The sequence below is a fragment of the Symphalangus syndactylus genome, chromosome 24 (assembly GCF_028878055.3).
Source record: "Symphalangus syndactylus isolate Jambi chromosome 24, NHGRI_mSymSyn1-v2.1_pri, whole genome shotgun sequence".
Lineage (NCBI taxonomy): Eukaryota > Metazoa > Chordata > Mammalia > Primates > Hylobatidae > Symphalangus > Symphalangus syndactylus.
The window spans coordinates 24,886,785-24,903,046 of NC_072446.2; the positions used below are offsets into that span (position 1 = coordinate 24,886,785).

The window sequence follows — 16,262 nt, forward strand, 5'->3', positions numbered from 1 at the left end:
AGTCTGAGTATAGAGCAGGAGGTCAACTACCTCCCTGCCTGCTCCCTGACTCCTGAAAGGCCCGTACCTTCTACCTACCCCACAAAGGTACTGGGGTTCAGGGGCACCAAGCAGAGCAGACGAAAGGAGTGAGGCAGAGGCTGAAAACAGGAAATTTTATATTTAGCATATTTATAATTTAAATAAAATTTTATATTTTATAATTCAATATCCCACACTTGCCTCCCTAGCCCAGCTCCCAAAATGGAGCCAGGTAATAAAAGATTACCGGGGGCAGGAGTGGTAGTGGTGGTTGAAAACAACTCTACATGTTGAAATCTGGGGAGTCCTGGCCAGGCGCAGTGGCTCACACCTGTAATCTCAGCACTTTGGGAGGCCAAGGCGGGTGGATCACAAGGTCAGGAGTTCGAGACCAGCCTAGCCAATATGGTGAAACCCCGTCTTTACTAAAAATACAAAAAAAAGCCAGGCATGGTGGCGTGCGCCTGTAGTCCCAGCTACTCAGGAGGCTGAGGCAGGAGAATCGCTTGAACCCAGGAGGTGAAGGCTGCAGTGAGCCAAGATTGCGCCTCTGCACTGCAGCCTGGGCGATAGGGAGAGACTCCATCTCAAAAATAAATAAATAAAAATGTGGGGAGTCCTGAAATAAAAGGGCTAGGGCTAGTTCCCCATCTAATTACCCTCAGTAAAGGCAACTGATGCTGCTCACACTTGCAAAGTGTCAAATCAGCTTCTTAATGTCTCACTCTTAACATATAAGAACAGTCAGGGAACACCAGATACTCGATAAAAGCGTCCAACACTTTCCAAGCTTGAATGTGACTCAAGCAAACCAAAGACAAGAAAAATGGAGAGGACTTCAAAATATAGAATGAATTTAATGCCCAACATGTCAACAGGCAATCCCAGAAAAGTAGGTCAGAAAAAAAAACACAGGAGAGATAAGGTTAATAAAGAAATTATAAAAGAAAACACCCCTAAACCAAAGGGAATATCAGTGCATCTAGTACACAGCAGAATGAATGAAAAAAGACCCATACCAAGATACAGCATCATAAAATTTCAGAGGGAAAAAGTTCCTAAATCATTCCAAAGAGAATAAATGGGTCACATGCAAATGAATCAAAATCAGAAAGAAATACAACTCAGTGGCCACACTAGATGCCAGAAAACTATCGGAGAAATCTTTCAAAAGTATAAGAGAAAATTATTTTAAACCTAGAATGTAATACCTAGCCAGACATGTAGGAGGGTGCAATAAAGATATTTTCAGACACACAAGAACCCAAAACATTTTATTTCATGCAGTAGGGATGAAGAAGTTAATAGAAGTTGTGTTGCAGCAAAACAAAGGAGTAAATCAAGACAGAAAGCGATTTGAGATTCAGGATACTAGGAGTCTAACACAGGGTAATAGTGACAATTATTAATTTCTAGACTTGCCTCACAAGGACACAGTAAAACAGAGAGAACTATAGGAGGGAAGGAAGGAATTGATGGGTTATTTAGTATGCCTGAACAAGTGAAGAAATAAAAAAGAACTTTTATACTTCTGTTGGAGTATAAAATATGGCTCCTCAGTGCCATGGTTCTGTGTCACTGGTATCCGTGAAGGTGTACACAAGGACTGCTCAGCGTTTCCCATCTGCACTGTGACAGCATTTTCCACATGGCAGTGTACTTCCATATGTACACATCTATTTCCCCAACAACTGACAGCCCCGATGATCTTTCCTGCTTACTGTTGAATGCACAAACCTATACAGTGGCCCCTCCATAGCCTTTAAATAAAAACAGTCATGGCTGGGCACGGTGGCTCACGCCTGTAATCTCAGCACTTTGGGAGGCCAAGGTGGATGGATCACTTGAGGTCAAAAGTTTGAGACCAGCCTGGCCAACATGGCAAAACCCCGTCTCTACTAAAAATACAAAAGAAATTACCCGGGCGTGGTGCGGGTGCCTGTAATCGCAGCTACTCGCGAGGCTGAGGCAGGAGAATCACTTGAACCCTGGAGTTGGAGGTTGCAGTGAGCTCAAATTGTGCCACTGCACTCCAGCCTGGGTGACAGAGCGAGACTCCGACTCAAAAAAGAAAAAACAGTCACTACAGAATGTGTCTTTCAGAAATACAGATTTGTGAATGGCATGTTTTCATAAGGCTGGGTATGTGAACAGGAACAGGACACCATGATGTTAGGAGGTTCAGATCAGCCACTGTAAACAAATTTTGTTTAAACAAACAAACAAAAAGCTTGCCTCATGAGAATACACACGGCCTGGCTAAGTAGTAGAGAAAGATAGTTATAAAAATGAGAACTTTTAACATGAATAAAAGGTCACATTTTTAAGAACAGTACAGTAGCTTCACTAAATAATTTCTACAATTGCCAAAAATAGTGTGTTGTTGAAAGTAATATCGCAATCATAAGTATATTTTCTATTTTAACATATGAATTGAGACCAAAAAAGGATATTTTCCAAATTTAATGCTGGTATCCATGAATGTAGTGATATAACACAAGTACTAGGAAAGACACACACAAGCATTCTTGTATGTGGCTTCATGAATGTGTACACATGCACACATGCACACACACACACAAATATACACTCTCCTACTTCCATGTTAATGCAACCTACCTGATTGACAAGTTCAGGGATGCCCAAAGCTCTGTCAATTTCTTCCAGGCCTGTGGCATCTGTGTTGCTGAGAAGAGTGTGCAGCTGGTCCAATAATGCTCTTTCGTCACTCTGGCCTTCCAGGTTGGAGGGTGGCCCGACAAGATCGTCCAGGGAATTCCTAAGAAGTGGCCTAGAAAAAGACTTGCAGTCAATTTCAATGGTGCTTTTTTTTTTCTAAGAGTAATAGATCACAGCAACCATGCATAGTATCTTTAATGAACAGTAACTCAAATGCTACAAACACAAGTAATATCAAGTGGTAAAAAAGAGTGAATGGCATCAATTTAAGTTAAAGGCCCACAATTTAGAAATTTCACCAGGCCACTTTAGACCACCATATACAGCTTAAACCCCCAATCCCACCACCAAAATGTAATTGCCAAACCCTAGGCATTTGAGGTATAGCAGAAATGGGGGCCAGGGGAGGGTAGGGAAGGATGGGAGAAGATACTCCTCACGAAAACAATGAAGGAGGTAATAATTATAATACTTGAAAATTAGGGAAATCAAAAGAGTAAAAGGAAAGATAGAAATGTTGAGCTATGGCTGGGCACAGTGGCTCACGCCTGTAATCCCAGCACTTTGGGGGGCCGAGGGGGGCGGATCACGAGGTCAGGAGATCGAGACCATCCTGTGAATGGTGAAACCCTGTCTCTACTAAAAATACAAAAAATTAGCCAGGTGTGGTGGTGGGCGCCTGTAGTCCCAGCTACTTGGGAGGCTGAGGTGGGAATGGCATGAACCCGGGTGGCAGAGCTTGCAGTGAGCTGAGATCGCACCACTGCACTCCAGCCTGGGCGACAGAGCGAGACTCCGTCTCAAAAAAAAAAAAAAAAAAAAGAAATGTTGAGCTATCACTGACGGGAGTCTGGAGAAATACCAAAATCACTTTGTCACACCTGACCCACAGAGCTCATATTGGCAAGTGTAACACAAACCCCATACACCCACAGCAAGTTGCCTCAGTTCTCCAACAAATACAAGGGCATGAAGTTAAACATTTATCCTGCCTCAGAAAAGTTCTGTTAACTTGAAACTATTTGCTCTCTACTGAGTAGAGAAGCATTCAAATAAATTCATATACAGTAGAGAAGCATTCAAATAAACTCATAGAGTACAGAAGCATTCAAATAAATTCATAGTTACATCACTGTCTGCTCAACAGATCAGTTCATTTTTATTTTCCTTGCTTAACTTACTGTAGAATTTCTGTTAGAGCTGACATTGACAGTGGCCTCTTCTATGCAAGTAAGTTACTAAGCCAAATAAAAATGAAATACAATCTACAATTTTTTTTTTTTTGGAGATGGTCTCACTCTGTTGCCCAGGCTGGTGTGCAGTGGCGTAATCTCAGCTCACTGCAAGCTCCACCTCCCGGGTTCACGCCATTCTCCTGCCTCAGCCTCCTGAGTAGCTGGGACTACAGGCACCCACCACCACGCCTGGCTAATTTTTTTTTTTTTTTTTTGTATTTTTAGTAGAGACGGGGGTTTCACCTTGTTAGCTAGGATAGTCTCGATCTCCTGACCTCATGATCCATGCACCTCGGCCACCCAAAGTGCTGGGATTACAGGCGTGAGCCACCGCACCAGGCCTACAATCTTTATTTTATGAAAAATTTTAAAGATGCTATATAGTTATTTCACTATCGTCACTGAAATGTTTAAAATAATTTTAGAAAACAATTAGCCAATCCTTAAAAGAATTTTCTCAATAGGCAGCAGGTGGTTGGGGGAAAAAAGTTTTTAAAAAAAAGTTTAATTTTCTGGACACCTGAGGCTAACCCTCTGAAGAACATTTATAAAACCACTAGAAACATGTACTTATCTTTTTTCCCCCCCTCATGGGACTAGAGAGACAATCATCTCACAGAGAGGCTCTCAGAGGTTTGGCCACTGAATGGCCCTAACGGCTGGACAACATGGTTGTATCTCCTCCCTCTCCTGTGAATGCCACATGCACTGCTTACTGCCTCAGCCTCATTTTTACACAGAGTTACATGAGAAATGCCCAGCTGGCAACCAAGTACCTCAATTACAAGGAATTCTCATTCTCTTTCACGTTTGCTTCTGTGCTCCAACTCTTTTCTAAACTACTCAATGCTGAGATTTTCTACAGAGTCACAAAATAACGCCCCACCTATTTTGAGTGCCATGAGGAACTTGTTCCATGGACAACATGCCATTGGGCCAGGAACCCAATTGGTTAGATGATGCTGCTTGGCCATAGGGATTAGCCCCCATTCCCATGGGGATTTCACCAGGCCCTGGGGGAGCAAAAAGAAAGCACAAATTCTCAAATAAGAGCAAAAATTATCCTGAAGCATCTAACTTTCTTTTTTCATGAAGTGTGGAGGGGGGACACTTACTCATTTGAAGCATCTGCTGCTGCTGTTGCTGCGGCTGCAATATTGGTCTCGCAGCTGGTATGCTATTAGACCGAAGAGGCAACGTGGGCATAGAGCCACCCAGTGCAGGTCTGGGTAAAGAAGTATTATAATCTCCTCCTGGTCTTCCCATGGAGTTTGAATTCATAGGTTCCATTCTGCCAGCCTTTGAGTTGGGTAAGCCCCATTCTCCTGAGGAAGGAGTCTGAGTCACAGTCACATTTCTGTTTGGTCCACCTAAAACAGGTAGCCATATTTAGGTTTTTTCCATATTATAATGAAATCCTTCTTATACCATATAAGTACAGCCATTATACACAACATCAGCCTTGACAAAACAGCACTTTGTCATGGTAAGAAAAGGGCTGGCCAACTGTGGAGACATAGGCCACTATTCTCATGTATTCAACAGGTTGGAAAATGTCATAGACCAAAAGACTCTTTAAGAGTTTACATAAGCAAGACATAGAATAAATGAAGGATATTCATGGAAGAAACATACTAACGTTATTCAAAAAGTTATTATTTACTCCCAATTATTCAGATGGCTTTAAGTATTTTAAATACGCTTTTCCCAAAATAATCATACATACTAATTAGAAATAACATACCCATACTTGAGCCATAATTTTCCTGACTATCCATCATTCTTGGATTCCCACCCAACATGGGTTGCTTTGGTAACATGGGGAAAGCACTGATATTTTTTACTGGAGGACTTGAGCCAACAGAAACAGGGCTATCCAGGGACACTGCTCGGTTATATGGAGGACGAATAGACTGCACAGACTGTGGACTTTTCAAACCTGTTGAAAACACAATACAAAAATATTTCTTGGTGATTTAATACATAAATAATGAAGTACAAAACACAAATATCACCACTCCTCACCCAAGAATGTCTTTCTTACAAAAACAAACATTGTCTTCCTTTACAAAATAAGTACTAGCCCTCACCCACCACCACCCCCCCGCCCCCCTGCCAGCCAGAAAAAGGTCTCATATTCCAAATAAAGTAGAAACAACAATCTCCATGTTGGCTGAAGTACTGAGAACTCTTCTGTAGCCTGATATGGTCACTGATATGCTGCGTCACTTAATATTGAAAAATTCACAAATGTTCCAAGCTCCTGAAGGTTCTTGCATATTTGTACTTAAGTATACTGTTTATAATTTTAATGATCAACTTAACCAGATAAGTTGCCTTCTGATCGAAAAGAAATAAAATGTAAAATCCCCTTCTAATCTTGTTTTTTTCCTTTTTCCCCCCCGCTCTAATTGATCTATCCATTCTAGTTTAAGAAATAATGCTACTGAAAATGAATAATGACCATTCTGAATAATTGTGAATGCTGCCTTTTCAATTGATACACACAATATATCTTTGTTTTTTTGTTTGTTTCTTTGAGACGGAGTCTCACTCTGTCACCCAGGCTGGAGTGCAGTGGTGCGATCTTGGCTCACTGCAACTTTTGCCTCCCAGGTTCAAGCGATTCTCATGCCTTAGACTCCCGAGTAGCTGGGACCACAGATGTGAGCCACCATGCCCAGCCTACCTTTGTTAAACTGATGAAGTAAACACACAGCAACAGGAGAGGGGCTAAATAAGAACCAGCAAACACCAAAGAAGAAAACTATCTTAATTAAATGACAAGATTCTGTTAAAATACCAATGGACAGGTTTTAATCTGGAGTTTGAGTTGCTTTTTAATCCAATTCTCTGTGGCTAAGAAAAATATATGCCCTAGTACTTACAGTACTCACCTGGAATAATCAAAGATGAACATTTTTCTATAAGTGCCATGATTACTGGCATATTAGTTAGAAGTGGGAAATTTATTTAAAAGTAATTTTTAAAAAACAGGAAAATGTTCAAAAAGCTTTCTAAAGCACATACAATATAAATTAGTATAGAAAACAGAGGCAGAATATATGTTCTGAAGTTTTAAATGCTATTTATATCCTGGTCTTAGTGTAAGAGTGTTTACAGGTATGCAGAAAAGTTTCAAAGGCAGCAAAAACAAAACCTAGTTCATTCTTACCCAGAGAATTAGTTCCTTGAAACACCTGTTGTTTAGTCCCCAGATGACTACCATTTGAGGATACGGAATTATTGTAAAAGTCAGAACTAGTCAGATCACCAAGAATAGCATCTAGATTATCCACGTCTCCAGATCCCTGAAAATAAAGTTTTAAAAATTAACCTGTATACATTACTAGACACACAGGTATAAACATACCCATCAGAAAAAATGATACATGAAATAGAAGCAAGTAAAATACAAAAACTACCTACAATGATAATGCCCACCTTAAAGGCCAGTTTATTATGACCCCCATCTCTAATCTTCCTCCTCTGAGATTAAATCACTACATTTGGTCCTTTCAAAGGGGCATTTTTTAAATTTACACAAGACATTTAATTCTCAAACTGTAGAATATTTTGCAGGTAACATTAGTCACTAGCAGTGCACTGATAATTAGCTAACAGATATCTGCATCTACACATACCTTCTGAAAATAAGGGTGATTAATAATAAAAGCAGCAAGCTGGGATGTTCATAGGCATGCTCTAAAAAGGGCTTCAGTCAATAAATTTGGTGAACAGTAGGTTAAGCCCACATCCTAACTTTAAGCCTTTCATTTGCTCAAGTGCATATTAATATATCCTATAAGTTTGGGAAATGCTTATACAGAATGTCATCTTGTGCATGAAACTTGATTTTACCTTAAAATAAAAATTAGGCTTTTTTTTCCTGATTACTTCTACCATTCTCTTAATGACCCAATCTGCCCATTCCAGCAATAAACACCTCCATGAAAAAATTTCATATTGGCTACTAAAGAGTTATAGTCACATCTTAAAACATACACATCTGTTATTTCTAAATTACATCATAACTTTACTGACACCCAAAATAATTATCAAGAAATGACAGTTAAAGATTTAACTTCCTTTAAATAAACCTAAAATGGAAGAATTTTTATATCACATATCTAACACAGAAAAATGATGAAATATGAGCTGAAATATACAGAAAACAAATTACCTCTTCACTTGTCTCTGTCTTAATTTTAGGGTCTTTCTCTTGACTTGAGCTAGGAATGGTGGAGCTGGTGCACTGACTCATTTTATTATCCACTCCTTCCACTTGGGGCTGTAGTTCTTTAGAGAGTGCATCACTAGGATCATCCCTGTCCAGCAGGTATCTAAGAAGTGCATTATTCTCCTTCTTCTTAGGACTTAGCTGCTCTTGCTTGACAACATTTCCGTCCCCACAAGAAGTTATGCTGCTGGTGTCTTTCCCAGTGGCTTCTGCAGTAATCTTGGCTACTTCAGCTGGTGAATTCCCATTCTGCAGCAACTTGTGCAAAATCCGGTGCTTCTCTTGTAACAGTGACCCATGCATATTGGATGTAGAGGATACTCCTCCAGGTGTAGAGGAGGAGACTCCAGAGGGGCTGGTGACACTAACAGAAGATTCTTTACAACTTGAATCTAGGGGGGAGTTGGTCAAGGATGAATGACCCCGGTCATCAGAAGAACAGGTAAGTAACTGCAGTAATTTTTTATGACCTTTGCTTTCCAAAGGACCCCTTTGATTCTCTAACCCCTCAACACTGCTCTCCTTACTTTCTTTGTCACTGAGGTGATCTCTGCTATTTGACTGACACATTGAACTCTCCACTGGATTTTGGTCACAATAAAAGCCCAGAGGACTCTTGGAGTCCTGACTGCTTACTTTACTTGGTTGGGTTATATTCATATTGGGAGAGTTATCCAATTTGGGGCCTGGCGATGACAGAGTAGATAAAAGGGAAGTCCCCACACCCTCACTGATGGCTTGCAGGGCACTGAGAGAGCTGCTGGAAAAGCTGTGGTTCCCAGTATTGCCAGAAGATCCCATGGGAGAGTGCACACCTGAATTTGAAAAAAATTTAGGAAAATAATTAGACTACCAGACACTGTAACAAAATACAACTTAATTTTTCAAAGTTTCTATTATAAAATAGATTAACTTTACAAGAATTACAGTAGTATAGAAAGAATAATTACTTAAAAAGAAAAAAATAACAGGAAATGTCAACACAAATACCTGCAACAGGAGAAAACTGATGTGAGGCTATCTTTGGACTCCCACGATTACGAGGAGAAATCATGATATTCTGCTGGTTTGGGGCAAGACCAGGACTCCCATGTGGGGGGCTACTCATGTTGAGCCCATAGTTGTTGTTCTGGTAGGAAGAAGGTGATTGCATGCCTGGCCCAGGGGTCAATGAAGCTATGTTACTGGAACCCCCGTACCTAGCTCCACTCATCTGCCCTGTGGTGCTAGGGTCTGCCAAGCCATAGGCCCTGCTGCTTGGCATCTGTAAGCCTTGGTTTGGCGACATACTCATGCCGCCTACCGAACTGTTGCATCCAGCCATAGGTGGTCTAATCCCTTGTCCAACAGGATTTGGGTTTGGTCTATATCCATTCTGTTCTCTGCAAAACAAACATCAAACTTTTACTAAAAAATTCTAAGCATGCATGAAAGCCTTTAATCAGATTTAAAATAAAATAAAAATTTAAAAAACCAGCCAGCTACAGTGGCTAACACCTATATTCCCAGCACTTTGGGAAGTTGAGGCAGGAGGATTACTTGAGCTCAGGAGTTTGAAACCAACCTGGGCAACACAGCGAGATCATGTCTCTACAAAAAATTTAAACATTGGCCAGGCATAGTGACACACATCTGTAGTCCTAGCTACTCAGGAGGCTGCGGTGGGAGGATCGCCTGAGCCCAGGAGTTCGAGGTTGCAGTGAGCTGTGATGGCACTACTGCACACCAGCCTGGGTGACAGATCAAGACCCTGTCTCTGTTTAAAAAAAAAAAAAAAGAAAGGAAGAAAGAGGGAGAGGGAATAAAAAAAAAAATGGGATGAATTAACTACCCAGGAACTTAACTTTTTAGGCAGCATTCCAATACCTAGTGACAGTTCCAATCTACATATCGATCAATTATTTACCTAGTAACATATTTTTCAGTAAGCCACAGAATCTATGAGTGAGACCACTGTAGTATTATGAAAGACCAACAGCTATGTTAACTGGAGTTTCAGGTGGGCTTTATTAGAGTTGCCATATTATCTAGGGCTTCACTTGGAGGTACCTGCAAATTACTCAAGATAATTAATGGGTGAATATCCTCCCCTTCATGCATTTCTTATTTGCCACTACCAACACAGACAGTAACTACCTTTATTCTTAAAGTTTACCCTCAAATTTTAAATGCAGTCCCCAAAGCAATACACATCATCAGAAATGAATGGTAAGTCATGTAATCAGATTTTATATGCTCTTTTCATCCACCCATTAGCCTTCCCATCACCTAGCTTTCCTGTAAAGTATTTAATAAATAATCACTTCCACATAAAAATACAACCTTAAACATATCATAATCCAGGAATCTAAACTCATTTCATCAAACCCAATAACCTTCCTAAATTTTGTCTCATTTTGTCCCTTCCATTTTTACTTTAATAATAAAGCATTTTGAGAACACTGCTGCATTTCGTATTAGAATACACAGTAATCTATCATTACCTCTGAAGGAAGTGGGTTGAGACAAAGCCATGTCGATCATTTGTTACAGGATTTCGGAAGAGTTTGCTTTTTGTCTGTGCAGTCACTATAGTTCCATCAGCCAATGAGAATCGATAAACTGGGGTTTCTGCATGGCCATTAAGATAAGCTGTTGGGGAAAATATCCCATTACTGGTAACTACAGTCAGCAAAACAAATATGTATAGGAGGGGACAGGAAGGAAATATATTTCAAGTGCATTTCTAAAAATCCAAGGAAAGACTGGATCTGCACCAAAATCATCAACAGGGTAAAATAAGAACACTCAGGAATCATTTTCCTACCCCTCACCAACAAAACAGCAACTATAGTAATGTGTATACCAAACATAATGACAAACAAGATCAAGAATCAACCCCAAAACCAGGTATGGTGGTGTGCACCTGCAGTCTTGGCTATCAGAAGCTGAGGCAGAAGGGTCAATTAAACCCAGAAGTTCAAGTCCAGCCTGGGCAAGATAGCAAGCCCTGTCTCTAAAGAATAAAATAGGAAGAATCAACCCCAAAATTCTTTACCTTCTTGATAGTGACGTTTCTGGGACCATGACTGCCCATCATTTAGACTAAAAAATCTCTGAATACACCTTCGGATTATATCTTCAAAGCCAGGCCTCATGGAAGATCTCAGTGAATTTGTATCTATATTGACAACCTTTCCTATTAAACAGAAAAAGGAAAAAAAGACTTATATCCAGCCCACAAGTATTTACTGGCTGCCTACACATGGTTAGCACTGGAGAATAAAATAAAAGATATTAAATCTTTGCTCCACCTTCTCTGATCCAAATTTCTACTATATCCAGAGCTTTTCTCCTTAAGACATAGCACCACAGGATTCTCCCTATATGTTCTGCTAAAGAGTATAATAATACATTTGGTCTTTGTCAGATTTCTAGCACAGAGCCCCTGTGTAAAATCCTCAGAATTTCCTGAGTAATAAAAGTATTTTCAAGTTATTCATAAAGAGCCCCTTTGGGACACACCTCAATTTATGCTAATGAGGTGACTTAGGGTGGGGTCTGTAGATCACCTCAGGATGGAGCTGGTAATCAGAAAGACCAAGTAATTAAAGGATTGGAACTTTCTGTTAGTAGTTCCATCTACTAACCTCCAGGAATGGGGCATGAGGGAGGAAGGAGAGCCTGGTGATTAAATTCTACAAAAAACTCTTGGCCTAGCGTAGTGCCTCACGCCTGTAATCCCAGCACTTTGGGAGGCCAAGGCAGGCGGATCACAAGGTCAAGATATCGAGACCATCCTGGCCAAAATGGTGAAACCCCATCTCTACTAAAAATACAAAAATTAGCTGGGCGTGGGGGCGTGTGCCTGTAGTCCCAGCTACTCGGGAGGGTGAGGCAGGAGAATCGCTTGAACCTGGCAGGCAGAGGTTGCAGTGAGCCAAGATCATGCCACTGCACTCCAGCCTGGCGACAGAATGAGACTCCATCTCAAAAAAAAAAAACTCTTGGGCCAGGAACACTGGCTCACGTCTGTAATACCGGCAGTTTGGGAGGCCAAGGCAGGCAGATCACAAGGTCAAGAGTTCGAGACCAGCCTGGTCAACATGGTGAAACCCTGTCTCTACTAAGAATACAAAACTTAGCTGGGCATGGTGGCACGTACTGTAATCCCAGCTACTTGGGAGGCTGAGGCAGGAGAATTGCTTGAACCTGGGAGGCAGAGATTACAGTGAGCCGAGATCGTGCCACTGCACTCCAGCCTAGGCAACAGAGCAAGACTCCATCTCCAATTTAAAAAAAAACTAAAACAAAAAAAAACCTCTTGAACAAGAGATTTGATGAGCTTCCAAAGGATGAACACATTAAGGTGCTGGGAAGGCTATAAGCCCAGGGAGGGCATGGAACCTCCAAACCTCATCCCCACCCCGATACCTTGTCCTATACATTTCTCCCATTGAGATACTCCTGAGTTGTATCCTTCATAAGAAACCAGTAAACCTGAGTAAAGCATTTCCGGATTTCTTGAGCCATTCTAGCAAATCATCAAACCTAAGGAGAGGATCAGAAGCCCAATTTATAGCCAGTCAGTCAGAAGGCCAGGACTTGCAACTGGCATCTGAAGTGAAGTACAGGCAGTTTTGTGGGACTGAACTCTTAAACTTGTAAGATCTAATGCTAAACCCAGGTAGAAACTGTCCAAACTAAAATTGTAGGGCACCCAGCTTATGTCAGACAGAGCACTGGTTAGTGTAGAAAAAAATACATCTGGGGTCAGAAGTGGTGTGGCAGTGTAGAAAACCAGTGTTTTCCCAAATGCTGTACAGAATATATATCACACAAACTCCTTTTACTTTCTGAATGTACTGAACATAACATGTCCAGATAACCTTAAGTTCAGTTTCGTGTAAAGGGAAAAAATAACACCTATGAGGAAAGTTGTTTGTCCAAAGAGATTCTGTCCCTACAACTATAAGCAAGAGAAAATATCTGCTTAAAGAGCCAACAAGGACAATTCTGAGAGATGATCACATTTTTGTACACTTAATACCTAAACTTGGAGGGTTAACCAAATACTCATTTCTACAATGCTGGAAGCTTCTGACAACTGTTGCTTAATATCAAATACAGTGGAGACACCAAATATACATACTCAAAAATACTACGAAATTAAAGAAGGTTTCATGACAACAGATGGTCCTTAAAAAATGTCTAGGCCTTTTCACTCTAAGCAGCACTAGGGTGGTTGGCAAAAGCAAGTGCCTTAGAAAAAGTGGCAGAACGGGAGCAGAGAAGAAAGTGGTTAATCCATTTCCTAAAAAAGACTGATATGATGTGAAAGCACCAGCTATGTTTAACTGGTAACAAACTAGTCAAAAGGGCTCAAGGAACCAAAACTGCATCTGATGGCCTCAAGAACTGTGTTTTTGAAATGAACCTTGCTGATCTGCATAATGATGAAACTGCCCTTAGAAAATTCAGACTAATTACTGAGGATATCCAGGTCAAAAGCTATGTGACCAGCTTCCATGGCTGGTCTTGGATCAGCTTTCAGGCCTTTTCTATGTCTTTGAATGCAGACAGAATGATCCAAGCCATAATAACTGGTCACATAGTTTTTGACCTGGACATCCTCAGTAATCTTTTCTATGACAAAATATGCTCCATGGTTAAACATGGCAGACTTCATATGAAGCTCCTGCTGATGTCAAGATTGCCAAGTTATCTGTTTTGTGTAGGTTTTACTAAGAAATGCAATAATCAGATTTGGGCAATCTCTTATGCCCAGCACCAACAGACATGCCAAATCCCAATGATGATGGAAGTCGTGACCCAAAAGGTACAGACAAATAACTTGAAAGAAGTGGGCAATAAACTGACTCCAGACAAATTAGGAAAGACATAGAAAAGGCTTGCCCAGGCCAGGCATGGTGGCTCACGCCTATAATCCCAACACTTTGGGAGGCCGAGGTGGGTGGATCATGAAGTCAGGAGTTCGAGACCATCCTGGCTAACATGGTGAAACCCCATCTCTACTAAAAATACAAAAAATTAGCCAAGTGTGGTGGCATGTACCTGTAGTCCCAGCTACTCGGGAGGCTGAGGCAGGAGAATGGTTTGAACCTGGGAGGCAGAGGTTGCAGTGAGCCAAGATTTCGCCACTGCACTCCAGCCTGGGCAACAGAGCAAGACTCCGTCTCAAAAAAAAAAAAAAAATTCTTGCCCATGTATTTATCCTTTCTATTACATATTCATTAGAAAATATACTGAAGAAAACCAAGTTTGGTTTGGGAAAACTCATGGGGCTTCATAGTGAAAAGTAATTCTGCAAAAGCTACTGGAGATTTAAAAGGCAGTAATATTGAATAAGCTGACGGAGATAAACCACCAGTCCAATAATCTGTTTAAAATTCAGAATTTTAATGGTGACCAAAAATCTTATTAGTAGCAGGTGGAGACTAGGGAAAAGGGATAAATGCATTCTGGGAAAGAGTAAATACCTGTGCACTCGTGCCCAAAATAGAGATGATTTGTCCTCAACCACCTCCCCTGAGTTTAGCCCTGGGCCACATGACAAATACAAAACAGATGTTCATAAAAATTTATTAAATGAAACACATAAGGGACAGAAGATAAAATATCTCCAGAGGTCAAAACAAGTATTGTGTTGAGTGCAATAAGCCTCCTATAAAATAAGAGATAGCCACTGGAAGGCATTAACTGTAACTACGGTAAGTAGGATCTCAGTTTTAAATGATGTTAATCACACAAAGCATTTGATCTTTCTTGCTTGGCAATTTTTTTCTCCATCATATCCTGTTTTCTTTCATGCTTGGTAATTTCCAACTTTTGTAATAAACATGTATCACTTTTATATACTGATGAGATAATTTTCAAAGATGCTACTTGCTAAACTGCTTAAAGATATTTTATTTAGTATTTTCATTAACAAATGTAAAACATGGCTATTCAAGTAGAAAATTAACACTGCCAAACCATAGGAGGTGCAGAGAAAGACCCACTCTAAAAGGATAAAATAATATATAACAATTGCTGTCACTATGTTTATCTGAGGGGAGTTAATACAGAGAAAACGTTCAAATATAAAGTAATATACAGCCGGGCATGGTGGCTCATGCCTGTAATCCCAGCACTTTGGGAGGCCGAGGCAGGCGGATTACCTGAGGTCAGGAGTTTGAGACCGGCCTGACCAACATGGTGAAACCCTGTCTCTACTAAAAATACAAAAAATTAGCCAGGCGTGGTGATGGGCGCCTGTAATTTCAGCTACTCGGGAGGCTGAGGCAGGAGAATCGCTTGAACCCAGGAGGCAGAGGTTGCAGTGAGCCGAGATCATGCCATTGCATTCCAGCCTGCGCACGACAGAGCAAGACTCTGTCTCAAAAAAAAAAAAGTAATATCCATCAGCGTAAACAAGATTGTGCTTTGAATTGTCAAAATAATCCTTTGCTACTTCTTTTTAATTGTGAAAATTAATCTCAAAAATCCTGAAGATAGGTTACTGATGGCATAAAATGGTTGAATGACTGCAAAGATAGTAATATTTCTTTAAAAATATTCTGCTTTATGTATATTATATATACATATTACATCCATATGTAATAGCGATAGCTATATTTTACGTATACCTACTCCATTTTTATATCACTTGTTAAAGGTCCACATTGTAAAATTAGTGTTACACAAAGCAAAGAATACAGGCTAAGTCAGGCAGACTCAACTATAAATTTTCTTATTAGCCATGATCTTGGACAATAACCCAATCTCTGTCACCAAGCTTCTGTTTCTTTATCCCAAATGAGGCATATATGACAAACCCTTGGCATCCCCATTTACACTTAGGTGACCATAAGAGTAACCCTGAAGGTAAATAAAAATAATATTGCCACAGTGTTTAATTTCATTAATGCATCTTATCAACCGCGATGTCTTTAATTTTTTATTTCTATGATTAAAAAATGGCAGACCAAGACTGAAACTCAGGTTGATGTCAAGAATTACTTCCGGCCAGGCACAGTGGCTCACAACTGTAATCCCAGCACTTTGGGAGGCTGAGGCAGGCGAATCACTTAAGGTCAAGAGTTCGA

General features: G+C 40.5%; 1 protein-coding gene across 50 annotated transcripts in view; it reads right to left on the reverse strand.

The window, feature by feature from the left end:
• NCOA3 (nuclear receptor coactivator 3) overlaps positions 1-16,262 on the reverse strand; it is a 232,890-nt gene that overhangs the window by 11,571 nt on the left and 205,057 nt on the right. For 41 of the 50 annotated variants that reach the window (XM_063633321.1, XM_063633315.1, XM_055266248.2 and 38 more), the window contains 9 exons: positions 11,213-11,353; positions 10,659-10,806; positions 9,166-9,557; positions 8,119-8,990; positions 7,111-7,246; positions 5,680-5,874; positions 5,051-5,305; positions 4,822-4,948; positions 2,641-2,812 (listed from right to left, as the gene is read on the reverse strand). In XM_063633321.1, the coding sequence (XP_063489391.1) occupies positions 2,641-2,812; positions 4,822-4,948; positions 5,051-5,305; positions 5,680-5,874; positions 7,111-7,246; positions 8,119-8,990; positions 9,166-9,557; positions 10,659-10,806; positions 11,213-11,353 (2,438 nt within the window). The remainder of the gene's footprint in view (positions 1-2,640; positions 2,813-4,821; positions 4,949-5,050; positions 5,306-5,679; positions 5,875-7,110; positions 7,247-8,118; positions 8,991-9,165; positions 9,558-10,658; positions 10,807-11,212; positions 11,354-16,262) is intronic. The other 9 variants (XM_063633347.1, XM_063633344.1, XM_063633345.1 and 6 more) reach the window with 2 other exon arrangements.